The sequence below is a fragment of the Canis lupus genome, chromosome 14 (genome assembly GCF_003254725.2).
Source record: "Canis lupus dingo isolate Sandy chromosome 14, ASM325472v2, whole genome shotgun sequence".
NCBI lineage: Eukaryota > Metazoa > Chordata > Mammalia > Carnivora > Canidae > Canis > Canis lupus.
This window is the reverse complement of record NC_064256.1, coordinates 4,457,142-4,482,643: the sequence shown is the minus strand read 5'-3', so window position 1 is coordinate 4,482,643 and position 25,502 is coordinate 4,457,142. Positions and strand designations below refer to the sequence as shown.

The following is a 25,502-nucleotide window of genomic DNA, read 5'->3' as shown; positions in this document are numbered from 1 at the left end:
CTTGAAATGTAGCCTCTCCTTCAAATGTCTTCACTTTGCATCTGCAACATGGGCCAGAGGGATGGGCAGGCAAACGGGCACATTCCAGGCCTGGGCTAGAGAACGCAGCATCTGGGTGAGCCCAGATCTCTGAAACGCAGATACTGGTGAAGCCAAAATATAAGCCTGAAATCCTAGCAGTGTTATTAAATCCCTTTCTGCCCCACCAGAGGTTCATTCCAACCACAGGAGAACCTTACAGGTGGGGCGGTGAGGATGTGGAAGCATCTTGCAAACACAAGGTGTTCCGTGCCTCTCGGTATTTATTAATGTCTTCGTAGTTCTCTTTCCTTAGGAGTCTCAACACACTTTATGAAAGGGATATTGTTTTTGCCACCTCCTTCCTGGAGATGAAATGTGTAATTCAGAGCAAAAGGGAAGCTGCTCACCAGCCCAGTGACATCTCATAGGATGGGACTGGCTGAGACCCAGGGGCCCGAAATCTCCAGCCAGAATCCTGGCCAAGACACCACCCTGTGAGGGTGACAGGACTGGAAGGAAAGGCCCGGAATGCAGAGCTGGACCGTAAAGTCTGGCTGGTCTGTATGCTCACGAATGAGAGACCCAGCTGCTGATTTGGGTTGGGCTGCCGCATGCCGTATGGGCCATGTGTGTGTGCACACACGTGCACACACGTGAGAGGGATCTCTCTGCATTAGCTGTTCCACGTAGTGGGTGGGTGGAGGAGAATGCATCGCAGAAAGAGGAGGAAGAGGGATTTAGGAGGTAAGTGGAACACAGCAGAGTGAGCAGCAGAGGCAGGGCTGAGGGGCCTCCGAGGTCTCTTGGCAGCTGTCCGTGTTCAAATTCTGCACACGGGACTCCTGGGTCTCCATCACTCCCCCTGCTGACTCAGCAGGCTCCAAGGTGGCATCTGGGGGGATACATCCAGCACACCACCCAAGGCCCAGCCACCATCCTGTAGCCCAAAGCACCATCTGTGGGTACTTAGCTGGGACTTTCCCTGCAAAACCTCCTGGCCAAAAAGGGGGAGATGGGTGGCCTTCTCACCAGCATACCCAGAACAGAAGCCAAACCTGGAGGAGAGAAACACTTGCTTCTGTAAAGACTGGGGTTGCAATATGACAGGCCCCCCGCCCCAGGGCCAAACTTGAGGTCTGGAGTACTGGGTCAATGGGCTGTGAGAGCTGGGTGCCTGGGCCCGTGAGAAAGGAGACAGGTGACTTGAGCTGTCACTGGGACTTGAGTGTGTGTGTGCTCTGAGCATGTTTGGTGGGCCTGGTGTGTGTGTGTGTGTGAGAGAGAGAGACAGAGACAGAGACAGAGAGACAGAGAGACAGAGACATGTAGTGGAGCTGAGGAAGGAGGCATGGGGCCTGCAAGAGGAGGAGTTCCTGGTCTGAGCGGCAAGAGAAAAACCTTGCCTAGCGCCATGAACAACAGGATACACCCCATCTAGCCAGAGCTGCACTTCCTGCTGGCCAGGAGTAAGAAAACACTCTGAACAGACGAGCAGAAGCCAGCCCCCGGAGCCCGGGGTGGCCGCCTGACCATTCCGGATGCTCACTCTTATGGAGTTTCAGGATCCCAGGCGCCAGACAAACCTGAGTAACCCATCCAGGCCAGGATGGGAGGCCAGCCCAAGACTGGGGTGTGTGTGGGGGGCTGTGTGTGTGTGTGGGGGGGTGATCCTGTCTCCTCCCAGGGCTTCAGTGCCTGTAAAACCAAGGCATACAAGAGTCAAAGCAAGGGCACCTGTGAGGAGGGTTCTCCTGTCGGACGTGAAGAGAAGCTTGGTGGGGTTAAAAATCAAAAGCTCAGTCCCTGTACCTCTGTGAACCTTGTGGAATGATAGAGCAGGGCTGGCGGGTAAGCCCCATGTCGGATATATGGTTTAGCAATGGTCCTCAGCCAGAGACTTCCAGAAATGTGAGAGGCTTTTCTAGTTCTTGCAGTGACGGGGGTCCCAGGATTGTCAATGCCCTGCAATGCCCCAACAACCCCCACACCATAGACTGTCCCACACCGGATGCCACTAACACACCAATGAGCACACTGGGGAAACACTGAGCTGAGAATTAGGATGCAGAGTAGGTTCTAGTCTACCAATCCTATGACCTTGAGGGCCATACTTGACTTTTCTGTTCCTCCAGTTCCTCAAGTGGAGATGATGTTGCCTTTGCTTTACCCTGCAGCACCATTTTGAGAAGAAAAGTAGGTGATGAGCCCCTCTGTAAACTGTTAGGCACAATGCGAAGCCCTGCAATGGGATTGCCAGGCAGCTCGGAGGTCACCGCTCTCCACTCCCACTACGGACACCTGACCAGTGTCAGGCAATGATTCTGGATAAAAGTTTCTCCCCCAAGCACCTATGTTTTGTATTGCAAGGTCACTCGAAGTTCAAGGATTGAGGGGAAGATTAAGAATTTGATTTTTGCCCCATCTAGCTTTATCAGCACTAAAGCTGACACTCCCTGACTCCCATGTCCACTTCTCAATTGGATCCAAACTCACACAGATTTAGTGGCGTGAGAGATGACCTTTCCCATGACCACAGCCGTTGTTCCCGTCACACAGGTCAAAATCACCTGCTGGGGTGCATCTCTCTCCTGGACTCTTGAGCCCCCGGACACTGATGTCATTTCATGATTTTGGCATCCACTAGGAAGGCGTACATTGCCAGGGCCTGATAATTGTTTCATTTATTCATTAATTCATTTGGAGGTGGGAGGGATAGTGTTCCATGAGTTACCTCAGGAGGCTGAGGAGGCATGGAGAGCTATGCCTGGGGACCCTGGGGGCCAGGCCACTTGGTCCATGTAGAGCACAAGAGCCTTGGCCCACAATAGCACGCTCTCCAGCCTGGCTGCCCCCCTCCAGGTCAGGAGTATCAGGGCTCCCAGGAAAAGTCTGGAGCTGTCACCTTGGCCTGCTCAGGACCATGGCACATGACAGAAGCCATAGGCAATGGGCTCCTCGTGCCAATCATCTTGTGCTCTGCATACAGACGGTTTGGGGAGCTGGGTAACGGCTTTCAAAAGAAACCAGAGACAGAGACCATCTGAGGGCTGAACAGGAGAAACAGAGCTTACATGTTAGCATTAACCCTCCTAGATGTGGGTAAGCAAAGGGCCTCAGATTGGTCCCTAGTCCCTTGAATCTCAAAATAGAATGGGATCCCTGGCTGATGCCTCTAGGACCCTCTTTCTGCCCATGCCCTCCTGAGACCTAAAGAACATTTTTCAGACTCTAGGCCATTTGTTCTTGGATACCTCTTTCTATTAGGGCTGATTAGAAAAAGAATGGCCTAGAAGGCAAAGTTGGAAGTCACTTCCATCTCCCACAAGCACCAGAAAATACCAGGGCTGCTTTCCTAGCCTCTACGCACCTGCCCGACACCCACTCAGAGATTTGTGTGTGCGACGCATTTACATTCCCAGGAGGAGGCCACTCCGGCCCGCCATCCTCTGTTTCTGGTGGGCTCCACCAGCCTTCCCTGATTCACCTGGCATTAAAGCTACAGGGAGCTCTCTGGGAGCCTGCAGGCCGAGTTCCACACCTCTCCCTTGGTCTGGCCACCAGGCTACAGCTCACCATGTGCCTCCATGAATGCTCCGTGGCACGGCAGCCCAGGTCACACAGATGTTCCCTTCCCACACCGCCTCATCTTCCGTGAGCATATGCAAAGTGGCAGCTGGGATTTAGGGAGGGGGAGAGGGGCCTCACAGCGCACACTGCTCCCTGGTCTGAGTTCCAGAGGCCCGAGTTCAGGGGAAGGAATGTGGACCCCAACAAATGGGAGAGGCCAGAAGACCCTGAAGGATATCACAGGATGAGCATTCTAGCCTTGGGGAATGAAGACAACAGGAACACAATAAAAGCAAATCACTGGTCAAGAAGTACAAACTTGCAGCTATAACATAACTAAGTCCTGGGGATGTAATGTACGGCATGGTGACTGTATCGTATACTTGAAGGTTGCTAAGAGAAAGATCTTAAAAGTTCTCATCACAAGAAAAAAAAATTGTAACTTGGTGTGGTTAACCAGACTTGCTGCGGTGATCACTTTGCAATACATACAAATATCGAATCATTACATTCATTGTACACCTGAAACCGAGACCATGCCCTGCATCAGTTATATCTCAATTTAAAAAAAAATGAACCACTAGTCACACCTTTTCAAACTCCCTGCATCGTAATTATGATAAAGCCCAGAGGGAACACCTAGCCTGCAAAACACGAATGTTAAAAGTCAACCTCCTGTGCCCAGGCTTCCCTCCTTCCGTGGTTACACAGGGCACGCTCCAGGACACGGGCCATCCATCTGAGATTCTGTCCCACGTCACAGGCCTCCGGGGAATCTTGGACTCAGAGGCAAGAGAGAACTCTAGATTCACCTTGCCGATCCTTGCCTCGAGGCAGGAAGGGAGAACGGAAGGGAACCCAGCAGCCATGTGAATGGGTGGAGGAGAAGCTGGGTTTGCAAGCGGTGCGCCCAGCAGGGCTCCTCCCTGGGGAGCCCCAGGACTCCGGCCCGGCTGATGGCATGGGGAGCATGTGTGGTCTGAGCTGGGGCCAAGTGAACTGTAGCCGAGCGCCGGAGCACCGGAGCACCGGAGCAAAGTAATCCAAGCGCCGGCCGAATCAAAGGAAACCGATACTTGACATTACAAGCTGGCATGGCCTTTTACACTGGCTGGGGAGACAGCCCAGCCCGGTGTGGAGTTTCTGGCCTCCTCCTTTCTGCTCTCAGCCCTGAACTTGCCTCTAACTTGAAAGGGCTAATTAAAGCCCACAGAAAAATCAAAAGCTTGTTATCTGCCTCCATGACTCCCAGCCCTGGCATTAGCCTGCCTTGCAAAGCTGTCGTCCCTCTGTTCTCTCCAAGGCCACCATGCGGTCTTAGGACCCGCAGCTCTGCAGACTTCCCTCATGAACTTTGCTTTTTGTATTGTGGCAGGGGGCAAGGGCGGGACAAACACCTGCCCATAGGCAGCCAGGCTGATCCCGGTGGCTGATTCTACTCCCAAAAGCCTCACCCGAAAAGACAGAATTTGAGCAAGTTTTCTACAGAAAAGCATCTAACAGGAAAAAATAGCCAACCCCTCTGATCTCAAAAGAACTAGCTGTTTCACAAGCACACTGTGTAAACTTGCATTTCTGAACATAGGGTGTGTGCGTACATGTGCAAGCTGGTAGGGGCATTGACTGCATGTGTGCACACGTGCACGTGTAGGTATGGGGTGTGTATGTGTGTGCATGAGTGTGTGCAAGTGGGATTTCCTTCTTCAAAAGGCCAGGGAAATTTCCCTCAAGTGCTGCGTCTGACTTTGTTTTCCAAAATATGTGACCTTGGGCAATTCATTCAACTTGAAGGTTGAGACCAGAGGGTCTCCAAGGGCCTTCCCCATGCCAGCTTCCTACCATCATCCCCCCCCAGGGAGCTATGCTTGGATGTGTAGTATACATACACCCAACACAGCCCCTGACCCGTGCTTCATAGCCTGCATTTGGGAGAAATCCATGGCCCCCCAGTTCATAAACCTCTCCCCTCAACTCTACTGAGTGGATCAGTCATTGCCCCAAACCAAAGGCTCCCAAAGATACGTCACCCGCTAGGGTTCGGCAGGTACGGTGGAGTCCCCTCCACCCTCTCCAGCCAATGGTGCCTCTCCCATTTCCTCTGTGACACTAGGGGACTCTTGGCTTCTCAGTACCTCCAAGAAACGGCCTCTTTTAGTTTCAGCCCAGGCACCTGGAAAACTCACCACTGAGAACAGCCTGAGCCTAAAGGTTAGAATACCAAAGATAAACCCTCCCTTCCTCTCCATCTCTCCAGCGCCCGCAGGAATGGCCTCCTCACAGGCTGCCTGGGTGCAGCGCCCCCTGAAATGTGCTTGGCAAGTGGCCATACTTCATGAAGGGAAACTTGGACTTTTAAAGCCAATCAAAATACAGTTTCGTACTATGGAATTCCACCAAAGTTGGACTGGCCATCAAGAATCACATACTTCTACTTGTATGTGAATTTTCCTTTCTTCTCTCTACGTTAAGATTACAGGATGGATTTTTCTCAAACCAGGGTCATGATCTTTTAAGTGAATGATAAGAAGGGGAAGCACATGGACACAGGACATAGAAAATGCTCAGAACGGAGCCTTCTAAGCTACTGGAATCATTTTAAAAATGAATAGAAGTCCAGCCACAGCAAGCCAGGTTACAAGTGAGTTCAGCTGGGAGAGGCAGGAGGCTATGTCCCCTGTTGCACCTGTGACCTCCCAGCAAGGCCCTGGAAGGCCTCCTAAACCAACCCTTCATTCTCACCTTTTTCGGTTTCCTCCAGCGCTTCGGTCACCCACTACTGTTCCAAGGTTGCTGGGCATATCTCTTCCATGGAACAGTACACACGGAAGATGCTTACTATATGCAGGCTTCTGAGCAAGCTCTGCTTTCGCCTCTATGCTCACTGGACTCCCACCCTACTTCTGCTCTCATTTTGCCCTTTCCTAAAGATACTCAAGAAATTAAAAACACAATGTCCCTGAAGTTCTAGATCTATCCCAAATGTAGACTGACTAGCTCATTCTAGTAATGGTTTTATTTTAGCTCCCAGGAAAGTGATTTGCAGGCATGGTCAGTACGAAGGATGGGGACATGTCTTGTGCAGAGCACACGGTAATCTAGCCTTAACAATGCCCGGTACATGTGACACCTATAAAACATAATTCCCACTCATTCCTAGCATGCCCTCCTATAACCATGAGCCAGTATGGAACTGAGAAAAGTGCTCAGTTAAGAAATCTGCCTTTCAGCAATACCTCCAGCTCTGATAAGCTCAGTGTCATAGCCATAGCACATTGGAGCTTGTGGTGATCTGAGTCCGGTGAGACCCAGGGACGGAGGTACTTGTCTCACGTGCAAAATGGGATGGGTGACTCACATCCCATGGAAGCCACAGGCCAGAGTCCCCCTGCCACACCCCGCCACCCCAGCCCACAGGCCCTCCCCCTGACTCACCGCACTGCTGCAGGGAATGTCCTTCACCTTGAGCCAGGCTAGGTCCAGCGTACCCTCCCCCCGATAGCAGGACTGCAGCCGCTCCTTAATGCGATCATTGATCTGCTTCAAGATGAAGATGCACAGGGCCGACTCATCCAGGGATTTCATTTTCCGCTTCTGGCCCTTGGAGAAGACAGTGAAGAGGAGGTCATCCTCTGGACGGACTCCAAGGGTCTGGGCGAGCACAGCCCCGGCTTTGGACAGGTAGGCGGCCTGCAACAGGCGGTACTCCACCCCACTGCGCTCACAGCCAATGGGCACCTCCACATAGGAGTTGAAGGCAGTGTCCTCCTTGCAAAGCCTCACGAGTTTGGATGTATAGACCTGCTCCTTTGTGGTCGAGCCTGGTGGAGACACCATCTCAGGCTGAAGGGTCAAAAAGTAGACAAAATTGCCACTGCTGAAGCCATAGACATAGTAGATATCAAAGTCGGGGATGACGGTGAAGGTGTCCGAAGGGATTTTAATCATTGAGGCCACAAACTCATCATGAAAGACATAAGCGAACATGCCATCTGCCTCGGAGTTCTTGGTCAGCCTCCGGCTGGAGATGGTAGGGAAGTACTCCGGTTTGCCATCCACGGCTGTGGCAATGAAGAGCTTGTCGTCCAGGTTGCTGTAGGAGACGATCACTCCAAAGACAGAGCCGCTCTCGTTGACTCCCGACAGGTAGTGCTCCTTCTTGTGAAAAGGCTCCCCCAGCTTGAAGAGGTCCTCCAGCCTGAGCAGCTTGCAGATGCCTTGATACAGGCTCCCACAGGCAATGAGCCTGTTCTCCTTATAGTCTATCAGGAGCATCTTGTTGACATTGTTGGTGGTGGTCAGGGGCTCGTTGCACGTCTGGACGATTCGGGGAGGGTAACACTTGGGGTTGTCCTCGTCCGGCCCCGTCTGGTGGGTCACCAAGACCTTCAGGTCACTGGAAAGCTTGTAGATCCGGTTGACGGCCCCCAAGTAAATGTGCCCTGTCCTCTCGTCCACCACCAGGTGGTTGAAACCCTCAGCTGGCTCCCCACGGAATGTGACAAAGGACCGCTTCTGTGACAGCGGGGCTGGCTGCCGGGGGAGCAGAGTGGAGGAGCCCATCCCTACCATCAGGAGATGGGAGAGAAAGCAAGTCCAGTTCCAAGGCATGGCTTTCATTTCAGAAACAGGTCCTCCTTGCAGCGTGGTAGCACTCGGCACAGGAGTCCCCTCGGAGGGCCAGGACTCAGGTGGAAAGGCTCCCTGTGGGGGAAAGCAAAGATGTGATATTGGACAACAAGGATAATGGCTTAGTTTCACCTCACAGCTTAGGCCACTGGACCCCGAAAGCCCTCTGCACATGCCAGGACACAGAACTACACTGGAGAAGCCAAAGACCAAGGGACTCTGCCCCCATGTGTGTGGGGGGACAGGCAGGGCTGGGTGGCAGCAGTGCCAGGAGGGCGACCTCAACAATAACAATAATGGTAATGATAACAATAGCAATGAGGAGGAGGAGGAGGAGGAGGAACAGACATGGCCACCCAATGCCTGGCTTTGTAAGAGTCACCGTCCAGCACCTTCCATAGACTGTCTCATTTCAACTCACAAACCCTTCAGTGTTGGCTCTCTTCCACCTGCCCCTCTAGACCCACTCTCTGCCCTTCTCTGTGCCCAGGAGGCTGAGCTGTATGGACTGCATATCTGTGGGTTGCTGACCCTGGGGCCTGGTTATGTGCAGCCAGTTGGGAACATGAGCGGAAGGCTGGCAGGAAGGGGACGGGACAGGAGGATGGAGGTGGGCTGCATGCTCTGGCTCCCACCCTCACCCACAGGTCCCAGTGGACTTGTCTCCAGGTTCTGTGAACCACCTCCTGCCTACCCCCAGTTGGTCCTAGAGGAGGTAACAGGGCCTCACCGTTCCTACTCCCAAATACTGCTCTGCCTCTGTCGGAGCCACACCTTTGTGAAGGGTTCCTATATCACCCTTTGCACAAATAACCAGATTTTTGTGTGCTGTCTCCTGCTGGGACCCTGACTCGTAGTCCTCTGAATTGGGGTAGCTGTCCCCACTGCAGAGCTTAGGGAAGGTTTACAGCCTGCATAGCTACAAGTGGTAGAAGTAGATTCAAACCCAAGAGTGCAGGTCTACAGTGGGTTCTCCTTAACTGCATCCATCTCGGTCTACCCCAGCCGGGCACAGGGGAGGCTGTATACCAGTTACTGTCTATGCACAGCACAGAGTGCAAACAACCCTTCCTCGGGGGCTGTCGGTGACACCCCAGCCCTCTGGGTTGACACCTACGCTTCTCCTTTGAGCCTCCCCACTGCCAAATGGTGTATGAGGCCAAAATGTAAAAACCACATCCTGGATCTCTTGCACCACAGCAGCAACCAGTCCTCGGGGTATGCTGCCCGGCTCTGAGCCCTGATGTCATTTTAATGAGGCAGATCCTGGCTGCCTCCCCTATTGGGGCCTCCTCTGAGAGGTTTTCATTAAAGGGAGAGAACAAATAGTTTGAGAAGTGGTCCAGTAAATAAATAAATAAATAAATAAATAAATAAATAAATAAATAAATAACTCCCCATGGAACAAAATAGCTCTCGGTCCTAACAGTCTCCTTCATTTCTACTCTAGAGGACGGTGTCATATTCCTTCCTATTTGAGAGAAATCGGGGCAGGAATGGCCCACATCCAATTTGGGGGCATCTCAGCTTTGTGAAACTTGTCGTGTTCACCCCCCAAATCCTCAATAACAGGGTGGTGGGAAGAGGTAGAGCAAGAGAGCCCCCACGGGGAGAGTTGCAAGTTTCCATGAAGACAGAAGAAAAGAAGAAAGCCAAGACTTGATGTTGTCAGCTGAAACCCTGACAGAAACCCCAGGCCTGCTCAAATGCACATAAGAGGAGCCCTGGCTGTGTAGCCACGGCCCAGGACAGTCCTGCCAACCCAGGGCCTTCATTCACTCCCCCAGGTGACCGATACTGGCACAGGGCGTACACGGCATGTGCAGAATGCCGCGGGGTCCCAGCACAGCCAGGCTGATTGGGCCCTCAAAGAACCTGAGGTCAGGTCGGGTAGGTGCCACCAGAACCTAACTTATGCAGACAGCAAAATGCTGCATGACAGATCATAGAATGCTCAGCAGGTCCCTTGAGGAACACTGACTCCTAGCTCGGGGTGAGGGAGAAAGCGGTGGGTGGCATTAGGGCCTGGCCGAGAACCAAGGGAGGACCCGCAGAGCTGGAAGGTCTCCTCGGGGAGGGGTCAGCGTAGCAGAAGCCTATCAAATGGCAGGTACGCCAGGGAGAGTCTGGAGATAGGAGACAGGGCTCAAGGGAAGCCCTGGGCCTTGTCAGGACATCGCTGCCAGGTGGAGACTATACACCTGTGGTAATGAGGAGAGGCGCTTGAAGGAACAGAGCACAGGCCCCCCCGGGGTGGGGGGGGGGCACGCTTCCATCGATGTAGCCTCCGCAGGAGGACTTGGGTTTGGGGCTGAGGGCTGTGGGCTGGGGACCCGCCATGCTCACTGGTGAGTCCAAGTGCCAGGCCCATGCTCGACATATAGCCGAGACTCAAGGCCTGTTATCTGATTAGTAGAGGGCTGGGAAGCGAGGAGGCACGTCATTTGCCACAGCCGGTCCCTAGGCCTGCGCGCCCACCCCTCGCCTGCTCAGCTCGGCTGTCTGCTGGGGTCAGAGTGCTCTCACCTGCTTCTCCAGTGAGGTGACGGTAACTCTGTCCAGGGCAAGGGGCTGATAAGTGGCAGAGCTTAGGTTGAAACCCAGGTTTGTATCAAACCGCAAAACCTAGAGTCCTTCTAGAAACACGCAGTTCTGAGTCCAGAATATAGAGCACGTGGAAGCCTCTTTTAATCCACATAAGGCCTCAAGCAGAAAAGCCCCAGGGCATCTCCCGGTAACACCTCCCCACCAGCTCCGCAGGAGGAAGCCAAGCCCCTGGGACCCACAGGGCATAGCCTGGCAGGTAACATGCAGCAGGTGGGCACCACCATCCACCTCTAAGAGCGTTCACGACGGACAGCGCCTGGCACAGGGCCTTCAGCCTGGCATGCCCTAAGTACTTATGAAGTGAGAGTTGTTCTTGTTGACAAGACTGAAAGGAGATGAACAGGGTTAGGATGATGATAACAAGGTGGTACCCGATGGCACCATCTCAGTTCGCGGGATGGCTCATCTTGAACTGCCTGTGCAAATCCAAATATCAGAGAAGAATCTAGAGGTTTTTCATCTGAAACAGGCAGTTCAGCGTAAAGGTTTCCGATCCTTGATTTTAAAGACAAGGATGCTGTGATCCAGAGAAGTTAAATGATTTGCAGAAGGTCACATGGTGAGTTGAAGGTGGGGCGGCATTAAGCTCAGGCTTCTGGACTCCCAGTCCAGTGCTCTTTCCATCACCTGCAGCCTAGTCTTCCAACTTTGTTTGAACTCGCTTCAGCACCTGCTCCCTGGCCTTTGTCTGGAGGAGCTTGCTCTTTGGGTGCCATACGCGCTGCTGGCTAACACAGCTCTCAGAACACTGCTGCCAAGAACCCAATTCCAGCAGGGCTGGTGATCCTCACTCCAAACAGGCAGGTGCCAGTCAGGGCTCAGCCACCAACTCTCTGGAGGGACCTTTCTGCAGTCCCTGTATCAGAACCTGGCAGGGACCGGGGAAGTGTGCCTGCCATACCCCGACCTTACTGTACACACTCACAGACCCACACGCCAATCAACAGTTTCCCAGTTTGCAAGAAGCGAGGCAAGGAAGCCTGTAATTATGAATTTACGGAGCAGAAAGGTGCCAGGGCTCTTCTTCCATCTTCTAGATACTGAAATGAGACACAGTTATGCATCTCAAACATTTATCATCCTCATCTAAGGATGGTGGCACCTCGAGAGGGGGGAACCCACAGTAAACAGTAACGTGTGATAGGAATAACCAGCCTCGCATTTTACACTCCACGGAAGGACTGATTAGAAAACAAGTAACAAAGAAATGTTAGAAAAAAGGAACAAGCAGGGGTGTGGGCTTCAGCTTGCCTCCCCAGACACCCTGCCGGGCACCACTGCAGGGGGAACCCCACCAAAGCGCCTATGCTCCCCCAGCTCCGGCCCCACAAGTAGGCAGAGGGCAGAGCGGTCAGCCCTCTGGCCCCCCGGGGCTGCCTGAGGCTGCTCTGTCTCTGCAGGCTGGCCTGCCAGGGCAGCTCCATTCCAGGACATCTGTCTTCTGTCCTCATAAGTGGGGATGCAACCTAGGAAACCCTGCTCCCAATTCTAGGTCCTGCCCACCATGTCTTCCCCAGGTCATCAGTTAGATGGCTTTAAAACAAAGTGCTGGAGGTGGCATTCAGCCCATCACTGATTCTTAAAGGCAGATGATGTGACTGAATCACCCCAAGATTGCCCCAAAGGCCTCGCTGAACTAGCAGAGTGGGCAAGTCGCAGAAGGCTGGAGAACTGAGAGGCTCTGAATCGAACCCAGACATACCGCCCCTTTTCCCTTCTTTAAAATCAGATTTTAATGCTGAATGATCTCAGGGGAGATGAGACTCATTTTTAGAAGCTGATCATCATTTTGATTAAAGAAATTGGGGCTGTCTTTGTTTTATGTGGCAAGTAGTGTTGAAGAGCTCCAACTAATTTTCATGAAATAGCACCATCCTCTCAGGTTCCTGAGTGGTAGACAAGAAAGTTATTATAGACTAGTTTAAAATAGCAATTACCTCACGAAATTACTTCAGAGTTTACAAAACGGTTTCATATACATTGCCTCGTTCTGATTTTATTGTTCACGACAACCCTGTTAGGTAAAAGAAATATTTGTAAGTATGCCTCCTCTACAAATAAGGAAACCGAGGCATGAACAGGCACAGGTCTGGGCTGAGGTAAGACAAAGTCAGGCCGGAAGGACCTTTGCTATGGGATGATAGAACATTCTGAAGATATATTCTCAGATGGTGTTTCACAAGACCATCTCTATGACATACCACAAATCCAGAAACCAATTGAGGGGGTCACACATGCTTTTTAATGAAATAAAATAGAAGGGAAAAACAAGGCTATGTCACAGTTAGGAAGGATAACCACTATTTAGCACCACTTTGGTTTCAGCCATATATACGTGTGCTCCAGTGTGGTGTAAGTGCGTATCGTACTGTGAGTTGCTGAGATGGTTAATTTTATATGTCACCTTGGCTGGGCTATGGTGCTCAGACATGCAGAAAAACATTATTCTGGGTATCTCTGTGAAGATGTTTCCAGATGAAATTAATATTGAAATCAGTGGGAGTGGGGTGAAACAGACTCCCCCCTATAAGGTGGCCATCCAATCAGTTGAAGACTGACCTCCCTGAGGAAGAGGGAATGCTGCCAGCAGACCCCTTTGGCTTTCTGCTGAGTCTCAGGTCTGTGGGTCTACCATTGCAGATTTTAGATTTGGAGCCTCCAATTGTACGACCTAATTCCTTAAAACCAATCTCTCTGTCTCCCTACACACACACAGTTTTTGTTTCTCTGGAGAACGCTAATACAGGCGTGATCAACAAAATGTTTGAAAGACACTATTAAAGATGCTGGACATCTTTTATTTTTCTACCAATCATTTATCCTCTAGGGATCCACCTCTTCATCCTCTCTCAGCCCAAAAGCTTCTGGGAAAATGGCTTCCACCCCAGTCCAAGAGAGAACACATGACTGGGTCCAAACCAATCAGTACAGAGCTGTGGAGCAGTGAGGGCAGCAGGGGAGGGGGAGTGTCACGGGGATTGGTTCAGGGATGGATACTTAGTCTGGTCAGAATCTCTAAGAGGCCACAGGCTTTGGATGAGAGTGCTGAGGAAAAAGTTCTAGGTCTTCCATTGGCTGTGACCTTGGAGAGGTATGCACCTGAAAATCGTGGGTACCATACTATAGCCATGAGGGTGGGAGGTGGGCAGGGGGGCCTGAACAGCATGAAGCCCAAGCACTGAGGAGAGCAGAGCTGAGCAAGAGCATGGAAGTTACTCGATCTCAGGTCCTGGTGACATCACACAGATGTCTGGATCAAGTGTGCTGAAGCCAGCTCTATGCTTACACTTTCCAGTTACACGAGCCAAAAATTCCCCTTTCACATAAGCCAGTGTGGGTTCTGGTATTTGTTAATGAAAGAATCCTAACCCATACACAGAAAAACCCAGCCTTTGAGCCAAAAGACTAAAGTGTCTCTCACCACATCCTCTCTAATAGACTATTCTTTCACAGGGAAAAGTAAGCATGCCAGAGATCCCCGCGTCTCACTGGCCACAGAGCTAATCTAGAATTTGCAAGTAGTGAGGCTTTATCTCAGGCGGGATTTGGGTGTGTAAAGGTGTGTGTACGCGTATGCATGTGCTGACTTTCAGAATCAAACACAGTGCTCCTCTGTCTGCTGGACGTTTGCTTTGAGGGCTGTGCTTGCATGTGTCTTCGGATGTGTCTTCGCCACCTGTCCATGCCTCTGCATCTTCTGCATAGGAGATTTACACTTCCCTGGGATCCCCACCTCATCTAGGATCTTATCTTCAAAGAAGCCATCTCTGGCCCTGCCTCTGATGTAGGAAGCCCCTGTGATATGTTAGTAGAGGAATGAATGCCCACCAGCGTCTCACATTTTACAAACTCCGTTGTATTTGTCCATTAATGCTGTCCCCTTTCTAACAATATGAGGTCCTAGAGATCAGAAATTATATATTTTTCATTACTATTCCCTCCAGTTCCAAGACCAGAGCCTGATATATAGCAGGCTCCAATAAATGTTGGAGAACACACGAATGAATGGATGAATAAATGATGAATGAACAAATGAATGCCTACTCCCCTGCAGCGTGTCGGCAATGGCAGCTGGGATCACCTATAGCAAAAGTACAGTGCAAATCTTGGCGTTGGGCCACTTGCTGAAACAGTGACCAAATTTAAAATGCTGGTTTTACCCTGCTCTGGTCCAGGGCTTCTAACTACTTAAAATACTCAGTTTTGTCTGCTTAAAGCATGACTTCAAATGCATCAGGGGAACTATATCTTTCATACAGGACTTACAACAAAAACTGCCAGGCCACCGGCTGGAATATTGTAACAAGTTGCCTTGTATCCACAAATCGGACTTTGAGAACCATCATTTATTCAGCAGAGAAAATCAGCACAGACTCTGTTGAGGAGAAAGAGCAGGGCCTTAAAACAAACTTGCATTGAGGAAAACTTAGATGATGCAGGAGACATGGTTGCTAGAATCAGCATGCATTCTTTCATTCACCCAATGAATGTCGATTGAGCAAGGACCACGTGAGGGGCTCTGAACTGGCTGCACGGGGTACAGATACTCAAATGCAGAAGACAGACCCCCTCGGGGCGCCTGGGTGGCTCAGTCAGTTAAGTGTCTGCCTCTTGACTTCAGCTCAGGTCATGATGTCAGCTCAGGTCATGATCTCAGGGTCATGGGATTGGGCCTCATGCTCTGTGCTCAGTGCAGAGCCTGCTTGAGATTCTCCCTCTGCCCCTCCCCCACCATGCTCTCTCTTTCTCTGTCTCTCAAACAAATAAATCTTTTTAAAAAAGAAAAAGAAGAAGATGAAGACAGCAGTACCCCTGCCCTCTGGCGGCTGGTGGTCTCTTATAGGACCCTCCCGCTGTCCGTCTTTGAGGTTATCTCCAGTCATGGTAAGTTCTGCACTCACTACAAACCAGGAAACTCACTCCCCTAGCCTCCTCTCCTGTGCCACACTAGACGTGGTTCAGCTTTTGTCTGGGCAAGGCTGAAGGACAGGAAGCTAATGATCCACCAAAAGTGTGTGCTTCCCCATCCATGTGGCCGATGGTGTGAAGTTATTGGTTAAGAGGTGGCCGCCAGCTACGGCCCACCTGCCCCAGCCTCTATGTTTTCACACAGTATCCAGTGTGACCCTGTGAAGAGTGAAGAAGCGTCATGGGTCCACCTCCACACCAAAGCGGTAAGACAAGGATATGTCTTCCCTACAGAGCCTTTCATTAGTTGGAGAAAGAGGAGTCTGAGGCTCTATGGGAGGATGGGGCCTAGAGATGAAAGCACTCATTCGCCAAGGCAAGAAAGAAACCATCACTGGAACAAGGCTCTGAAATGGTGGATGTGTGTGTCATAGCAGTTGGCAACACCCTAACACAGGCAGAAACAGCCAGCGCGGCAGAGCAGGGATTCGAAGCCCAGGCTGGGCACTGTGGGGGCCCTGATCGTTGTAGTACACGAGGGTGCCTCTAGGGGGCCTCCCTTTAGGTGCCAGCGGCCCCCTCCTCGTTCCCAAAGCCAGATTGCAAGTAGCTGCCTAGACAGGTACGAGATGACCGCGCCACTGTCCATAAGGCAGAAAAATCTTCATGCTCCTCAGCGGCCCTTTCAAAGTTTGAGGGCTGGGGAGGCACTACGTGTGTGCTGCTGAGGGCCGGGAGGGGATGGGACACAGCACAGCTCTCCCATTTTAATTCAAGGAACACTAGACAGCCACTGATCCAAATTAGCAAAAGGAACAAATGCCCTTTTCAGATTCCCACTTGAGTCTGTAATCTCCTCAGTTAACTAACCAGTATTTTTCCTGCCTGCTTTTCTTTTTTTTAAAAAAAAAATTATTTATTCATGAGAGACATACAGAGAGAAGCAGAGACACAGGCAGAGGGAGAAGCAGGCTCTCTGTAGGGAGCCCGATGTGGGACTCGATCCCAGGACCCTGGGATCACGACCTGAGCTGAAGGTGGACATTCAACCACCCAGCCCCCCAGGCGTCCCACTGCCTGCTTTTCTCACATTAAACTCTTGGTTTCCAGAAGCAGGAGGCATGAATCGTTATTTTATTGTTCTGAAGAATTACTATTTACATGGGACGTCTGTGGCCTAGTTGTGCAGTGGTGCCTCCGAAGCCTGCGATGGGCCCGCGGCCCCCTGCCCCTCCTCCTCATCGCTGCCCTAGAAATGAGGGCTACATTCATAAAAGGAAAAGGGCCTGAGGGTGTGAATGTCGCAGTGCAATCCATCACGACCGCTAGGGGGAAAAATCAAGTCAAAGCAGCTGTCTTCCCAAGAGAAGGTCACAGCACTGTCATTGGACAGTCGTGTGTGCACGGGGGACTCTGAAAGGTCAGCGTGGCCATAACCCAGTGCACAACCACAATGCAGCAACAGCTAGAGCAGGCCGTGAGCCTAGGAGTCAATCCGTCCAGTCCGCTTTCCCTCCGCTCTGCTTCTGTTCTCTTGAGCAATGAGAAATGTGGCCCTGGCGGCTGGGGGAAGGGCTGGAGAGGGGCATGAGGGATGGGGAAGCAGAGTAACGCAGACCCGGCCGCAGGCTTCAGAGTCCTTGTGCCCAGGCAACCAGCCCTGGTCCCCAGGAAATTCAGCACCAAGCTCAGCAGCTCGGGCCCTCTTAATCCTTACTTCCCAGTTGATTAAAGGGGGGTTGGGGAACCGTGATTACCATGGACAGAGCCTTTGGAAGGAGCCTAGAAGAAGCCTCTGCAGGAGGGTGAGTGTGTGAGCCGCCCCATTCAGAGATTAGGGCATCCCTGGACCCCTGAGGCCCCCCATCTATGGTTTCCCCTCCACCAGGCCTCCCCGTCCTTGGCCCTGAGGGAGCCCCCCAGGGACAGAACCACCTTTCCCTGGCCAAGTCTGCCGTGTTCCCAGCAGAGCTGAGCGGGAGCTTCGGCGAGCCCAGGCAGCCCAACATGGAACTCTATTATTACATCGCAGCAGCCCTTTATGTTCCAGACACTGCACTCCGGGTGGGGGAGTCGCTAAGCAATGACTCTCTTTACTCCAAGTCTGGCTGTGAGGCTTTAAAAACACAACATTCTCAAGAGCAGCCTGAGCTGGGAGGACAGAGTCGTCAACTTTCCAGCGTCTCATTTAAAGAAACAGGCTGGCCAGGAATTTGGGGTCAGATGCCCCGGCTGGACTTGGCATCAGTGTGGTCACTCTGTCCGGCCCCAACCCAGAGCCCAGCCCATGAGGAGTGCTCTGCCCAGGGGGGGCTGGCTGCTGGCATTCTGAGGGTCCCCATTGCCTCTGGATGTACAGAAGTGGAAAGATGTCATGGGGAGGTGCTCAGGACACCCCCAAGCTGTGATGAAGGGAGTGTCTGCTGGTACTTTTGCTCCCCCAAGTCCTGGGTGGACACTCAGGTCCCAGGGGAGGTGCTGGGAGTCTACCACATCCTGAGGACAGTCATCGCTCCATGTAGCTCCTCTGGTGGCCATGGCCTGGGGAGAGGTGGATTGAAGACTTGCTCAGAGGCCTGATTTTCATCTGGAAGGGACAGCTCTTCCAGCCACATTTCCCATGGCCTTGCCATCCTCTCTGCCTGGACTCCCAGCCTGGCAGCAGTAAGCAAAACCATGATACATGGCTTCACCTCAACAAGCTCCTCCTCTCCAGACCCTCCCCTCCTCTCTCGACCAGGGGAAAAAGTCAGATCTCCTTAGCCCACAGTCGGGGGTGGTTGATGTGTCAGCCAAAGTCACCCATCAGGAATGGTCATCCCACCTGGTCACAGTCCTGCTGCCCTTCTTTCTCAAAACCTTAGTTTCTCCACCTGTAAAATGGTGTTTCTGGAAACAGGATGTTGAGGCAAGAGAGATCACCAAGTTTCTTGTTGGGACAGATCTAGGAGAGGCAAGAGTAAGGCACTTAGTCCTCAGGGAAGGCAGGCCACCACTGATGTTGGGAGGGTTCCACCAAAGTCGCATGCAGTAGAGTCACATGATGGTGCCCATTACAATACTCCAGGGGGTAGGGGTATTGACTAAAAAGCAAAAGGCTGGTACTGAAGTTTCTCTCTCGAGGCTCTTTGCATCTTTGCATAAATTGGCTTTGTAGCGACCTACATCTAAGCTGTGGGGTGCCTTGGGAGAGCCTGCCATGGTCTGGATTCCACAGCCTGCCCTCTGAGGACACAGGACACTCATCTGTCAGGTGGGCCTCAATCACCCTCCTTGAGCCTATTTTGTCTCTCATAATAAGGGAGGCTGGAGTGGGATGCACCTTGTCAGCTCAGGTCCTGGCCCATTGCACTGAGCCCGGTCCAAGCAAGCAAGCTAACCCTTCAGGGAGGGGCCTTCACTTCTTCCGGCTTCTGGAGACTTCCACCTACAACAGCTCTCTGAAGAGCAGGCAAGAGTCCTCTAGGCCCTGACACTCCCCCACCCCAACCAAGGGCTTAACTTACACCCGTGCTAGAGTGATGCTGTCCATTTCCTTCCCTCCCTTTAGCAAGAAAACAAATGAAAACAGGAATGAAGATTCCCTTCTTTAGACAAGTGTGAAATCTCTCATTAGACTTTGCTGGAAAGGATGCTAAATACAGGGTGCTGGGGGAATCCAGCTGGGAGCCCATTGCTCTCAAATCCTTGGGCCTCAGCATCTCCCCCAGTTGGCACTTGGATCCCCAGTGGCTCCCTGACCCCTGGCCCTGTCACTGCCCCCATCAGAGCCACCCCCCTTTCCACCCACACAGTCTCCAAATAAGGAAGTCACTAGTTCCACCAATGAGTGGCACTGTGAAGGGGCAGCCCTTTGGGCATGTGTTTGGGCCAAATGACAGTACTTCTGTTGTCATTTAACGTCTAGTGGGAGGGCCCTTTCCCCAGTCCCCTACTTGTCCTTCTACCTCCTCCCTTTCTTTTTCAATTCCAGGGAAAATCAGGAAGTGAACAGTTGTCTCCCTTGCTGGTCTATATTCATGTAATTAGTGCTATTTAATTCCACGATGAGCCAAAGCTCATAAAATACAAAACATATTTCAGCTGCGTGCCGCAAATCTTGGCAGAAGTCTCCCTTGCAGCCGGAAGCCGAACAGAGCTATATTACCTCAAAAAAAAAAAACAAAAAACAAAAACAAAAAAACCAAATACCACACTCAGAATGATTGCAACAAAGTTTTGGGGCCAGATACTGAGACCTGGAAATAAGCAAGGTAGCCGAATAGTAGGTTTTCTGGCTTAAAGTTTGGAAATAATTCCATCACCATGACAACACGGAACTTTTAAATGTTTAGTATTGATCAAGTCATGCTAGGATAGTATGCTATTCCTTCCAAGGAGCTTGTTGGTGGCCTTCCCCCTGCTTATTTCCATGTACCACAGAGTCACACTGCTTCCCCACCTGCTGGGCACACGCCTATGAGTCAAACGACCAAAGAGATGTGCGATTTCGGGCAACAATTCTAAATTCACTAACACATGCCTAAACTCTTGATTCCTGCTCTGCCCACCCTACTCTGCTGAAACCTCACCCTACCTCTGCATTTATACCAGCAACTTATGAGGCAAGGGGCAGAAAATCTTAATCCCCCATCCCATTGCCCTTTCACAAGTAAGGCACAGAATGGTGAAGACCCTCGATGCCATTCTCCAAGGCATCCATCACTGTAAAGCAGCAACAGAACATGGTTTTCAACAAGTCAACCTCTGCCCCAACATCAACTCCAGGCCCTCTTGCCTGCACCCCTGACAGGACTGGGGTCCTCCGCTAGCACTCCTATGAATTAGTTGTGTTCTCTTCTCTGTCCAGGTGACAAGAATACAGATGGGGCATATTGCTGCGAGGATCCAGGGCAAGGCCAGCCAGAGGATGATTCATGTTGGATACACAGAAGTTGTGTCACTGGGGATGCAGGAAGGCCAAGAGATGGATCTAAGGTATGAGAGAGGGTTGAATCCACTGCAAAACCCAGGAGGCCTTTCAGCAGATTCACCGTTTTCATGAGTCTGCCCCGCACATTGCACAGTAGATGAAAACACGAAGTGCTGCATAGAGAGAAGAAAACACCTGCCAGCTCCACCCACTCCTCCTCTTACACGGCCTGAAATTCCACCACCACCACCTCTTGTTTGTGTGTAAACCTTGCCTTCCACAAGCTCCTTCATAAGCAATAAACACTCATGACTCCAAAAATATATATTCATCACTATCCAACCCATGATTGTTGTTGTCCAGATGGGGACACAGAAACTCAGAGAATGTCATTAACTTCCCCAAAGCCGTGCTATTCATGTCTATAACTCAAGTCTTCTGACAGATCCAATGCTTCCCTGTAAACCACAAAGTCATCCATCAGACATCATCACCGAAGACTGTATATCAAAAGTAGGAGAGCAGATAAATCTAGGAGGTTCCACAACCCATGTGTAGTTGTTAAGTGGGAGGAGAAGAAAGCCTTCTAACCTATTTGTGCATAAAAACCAAACTGCTTTGGAGTGCCATCACCTTGCTAGGCCTTGGTAACCTGCCTGTGAAGGAGAGATAACTCTCCTTCATCCCAGGGACATGGCACAACTGGACAAGCCCTGGGTAGCCAAAGGATGATATGAGAGAGGCCAATCAGAAAACAGGGAAGATGACCCAAGTCCATTCGTGCATTTGTTCAACATTTACCCAGCTGCTACTACATACCAGGAACCCAGGTTCTAAGAGTACACAATGAATAAGACAAAAAAGTCTTTGATGTCACAGAGCTTACACTTAATAGGGAGAATGACAATGAATAAGAAAAAAATATTATTTTCAGACAGTGCTAAAACCTTAAAAAAAAAAAAAAGGGAGGCAAAGTCATTCCATATAGAGTAACTGTAGGTGGGAGCAGGGTCCCCAACTGGAGTGACCAGTGGAGGTCTATCCGAAGTGATGCTTGCAGGGGGGCTAAATAAATCACAAGGAGGAGGCAGCAACACAAAGATTTGGGGAGATCAAAGGAAAAGTGAATGCAAAAACTCTAGGGAGGAGCAGACTTGGCAAGGAAAAGGCAGAAGGCTGAGGGTCTGGAAGGCATTGGTGAGCAGAGAAGTGTGAGCAATGGGGTCAGAGAGGAAGGCAGGGGGCAAATGACAGAGGATATTTAAAACCATGGGAAGAAATGTGAATTTCATTGCAAAGGGTGTGAGAAGCCATGGAAAGGTTTTAAACAAGGTCAGGTTTATCACAAACTCAGTCCGGCTGCTTGATGGAGAATGGTTTGTGGGTGGAAGAGAAGACCTGCAGTTCATTGAGGGGTGATGGGTGGCCTGGGTCAGGCATCAGTGCTGAAAACAGACAACCTGCTCCAACAGGGCTTGCTGGTGAGTACAGAAATGAGAGGGAAGAGAGAGAGGGAAAGCTGTAACACCTCCTTGATTTTGGCTTGAGCAACTGAACTGGGTAAACAGCAGTGGCACGTTACTGATACGGGGACGGCTTTGCAGGGGAACAAACAAGTCCAGAGTTCCATTTGGAGCATTAAGGGCAAGGTCATCCGCAGAGCTGGCCCTGCCCAGGTTGATGCAAATGGGAATAATGGAGGGAGGTAGTTGGAGAACCAGCTGTGTGGTCTGCATTAGGCACCTTATTTAAATACTCCCAAGAGGATGCTAAGGGTATCCTTATTTTCTAGATGAGAAGCTGATTCTCAATGAAATATAAAATGAGGCTGAGTCCTGAGCCTAAGCCTACAGAAAGCCCCCTACTCATCAGGGTCCTCGCTTGTGACAGTCCCCTGATCATGCAGATGGTGCACCAATGACCTCAGCTAGAAGATGATGCCAATAAAAATTACAAAATATTTTACTCGGGGACCTAGTATTTTACACTTAGGTTTGGTGGAAAAATAACTATCACATCAAAATTTCAATTTTGCTAAAGGAAAATTACAAATGGTTACGAAGTATGGACCAATTTGTAAACTTCATCAATTTCCAACCAAAATTATTCAAGGAATTATTCAAGGAATAAACATGGCAAGGGATAATCGGCATCAGCCAGAGACTTCCTAGCAGAGAGCTCTCACTCAAGTTCTAAAGGGCATCCTGGGGACTCAGTGATCACAAACCAGCAAAGGTCTGATGGCCAGAGTCTGACAGAAATCAGACCAAATCAAAAGAACTCAGACCGAGGACAAGATTTTTTTTCTAATAACTTTTTGGAAAATTGTGGTAAAATGGACATTGCATAAAAATTACCACTTTAGCCATTTTTAAGTGTACAGTTGAGTGGCATTAACGTTCTTGTACATTCGTGTTCTTGTGCAACCATCACCACCATCCATCCCCAGAACTTTTTCATCATCCCCGACTGAAAAGGGTTTCAGTTCCCCAGTGATCACTAACTCCCCCAAACCTTCCTCCCTCCAGCCCCTGACAACTACCCTTCTACTTTCTGTCTCTATGAATTTATATTTTTTAAGATATTATTTATGCATGAGAGACACAGGGAGAGAGAGAAAGAAGGAGGCAAAGGCAAGGAGAAACAGGCTCCCCGTGGAGCTGGGAGCCGGATGCGGGGCTTGATCTCAGGACCCTGGGATCATGGCCTGAGCCAAAGACAGATCCTTTTTTTTTTTTTTTTTTTTTTTTTTTTTTTTTTTTTTAAGATTTTATTTATTTATTCATGATAGTCACAGAGAGAGAGAGAGAGGCAGAGACACAGGCAGAGGGAGAAGCAGGCTCCATGCACCGGGAGCCCGACGTGGGATTCGATCCCGGGTCTCCAGGATCACGCCCCAGGCCAAAGGCAGGCGCCAAACCGCTGCGCCACCCAGGGATCCCAAAGACAGATCCTTAATGGACTGAGCCACCCAGGTGCCCCCATCTCTATGAATCTGACTACCTTAGGGACCTCATATAAGTGGAGATATACAGTACTTGCCCCTGTGTGTCTTGCTTAGTTCACTTAGCACAATGTCTTCAAAGCTCACCTGTGATATAGCATGTGGGCTAAGATGGTTTTTAACTTTAAAAAAAAATCTTTCCCCTTCAAAAGTACTCATCTGGATTTTAAGTAACTCCTGTTTGTAGTTGCCATTTCATAGACACTGATGAGAATGGGAAGAAGCACTGAAATGAGAAACCGCTATCGACAAATGCCTGTCGTAGCTTACTGGATGAAAGCATGCCCCTCCACCCGCCTGCAACTCCAAACCCACACAATTATATTGGTACAACCCAGTGAAGATTATCAATCCTTCCCAAAGCTCTGCCCACAAAGGGTCCCTGCTTAATCAAGTTTGGGAAACACCAAATCACCCTCTTGGAGAGCCAAGAGGCACATGAGCGTATTAAAAGTCCCGAGAAGTCCTTTGATGAAGACATCTGTTGTAGGATTGGTAACCAAGGTTTCTCAACTGTGTTTGACCAAGGAATCCTTGATTGCGTAACACCTACTACTATCTCTAGGAACACTGTTCCATGGTACACACTTTGGGAAATGTTGGTATGCTGGCTTCTGTTTCTCAAAAACACTTTTACATCTATTTTCTCACTTAGTCTTTATAAAAATTCTGTCAAGTAGACTGAGAAATTGAAGGTAATTTGCTTTACTTATTGAAAAAGGGGGAAAAAAGCTTTCAAGATTCAGAACTGCAAGGAAAATCTCTAGGTGAGGGGAAGGAGCTAGGACAAATGTCGCCTTGATTTCCCCTTTCTGCTGAAGGCCCAGTGATGTAACACACTGTGTCCACCGTCACCACAGCCTCATGGGTACATAACACCCTTCCCTTTAACCTCCCGGCACAACACCACACACCTGTTACAACCCACTTCTCCAGGTTCCTCTTAGCATAGCTGAGAGAGGTGGCAATTTTTCTCTGTGATCACATGAAATCGACGGGAAAACAAAATAAACACAGAGAAAGGAAGAAGCATAAAATGAGTCTATCTAAACAAAGTATGGGTTTCTGCTGCATCCATCCCTAACTTGTTCCCAGACTCAAAGGCCCTGTCACTCGCCACCCACCCCCACCTCAGAGAGCTAGTTCAGCTTCCAAGCACCTTGTCTGGATGCCTCACTTCCTTGCTGCCTGGAAAGCAGGTGTTTCTGGTGATCCTGTGGGGCTGCTGCCTTATTTAGGGATAATTACTCCTCCGCCCTGGTCTTTGGTGTAAGGCTATGCTCATGAAGAGTGGAAATTCACGATATAAGTCAACTGGGTAAGAGATGGCTCCCAACACAGGTCATCAGGACTGGTGGCACACCTTTGCAGGTAGGAGAAGGAACTCCCATCCTTCCTTGGGCCTCAGTCTTTATGCCTAAACTTTAAGGGATCTGTTGGGTCCCGCTAAGGATCAAAAACGCACAGTGCTCCATGGTGGCACAATTGGTGTTAAACTGGGGTTTCATCTACTGATGAAGCAAAATAAAACATAACTTGGAAACCACATTGACTTGTTATAGTAACTCTATTTATTTCCCCTTTATTACCCCCAGGTCCCTAGCAGAGTCCTGTTAAAGTGTCCAGGCTTGTCTCAGCTGTGCTATTAGACATCGATGGGCAGTTGTAAAGCCATACTTGGGCTGAGGTTACAAGGAAGATACACGCTGGTCTCTGGAGCCAACATGGCCTGAGTTGCATGCACTGGTTGGAGAATGGAAGCCATAGAATCTCAGCACCCCTCCTCAAGTGGAGGTTCTCCCCCATTGCCAAGTCTGAGCAAGACCACAGTTTCTTTACCAAACAAGTCTTGCACCC

The 25,502-nt window shown here is 50.4% G+C and overlaps 1 protein-coding gene and 1 long non-coding RNA gene across 5 annotated transcripts in view; one reads left to right on the top strand and one right to left on the bottom strand.

Annotated features, from left to right (window-relative positions):
• Positions 1 to 25,502, bottom strand: part of PLXNA4 (plexin A4) — a 426,671-nt gene that overhangs the window by 354,088 nt on the left and 47,081 nt on the right. For all 3 annotated transcript variants that reach the window (XM_035698601.2, XM_035698600.2, XM_025471690.3), the window contains exon 2: positions 7,021 to 8,289. In XM_035698601.2, the coding sequence (XP_035554494.1) occupies positions 7,021 to 8,205 (1,185 nt within the window). In that variant the 5' untranslated portion in view covers positions 8,206 to 8,289. The remainder of the gene's footprint in view (positions 1 to 7,020; positions 8,290 to 25,502) is intronic.
• Positions 17,805 to 20,964, top strand: LOC112675122 (uncharacterized). Of its 2 annotated transcripts, XR_003145763.3 has the most exons (3): positions 17,805 to 18,393; positions 18,887 to 18,982; positions 20,579 to 20,964. It is a non-coding gene; the product is annotated as an uncharacterized LOC112675122 (long non-coding RNA). The 2 variants fall into 2 exon arrangements; XR_007401960.1 differs by lacking the exon at positions 18,887 to 18,982.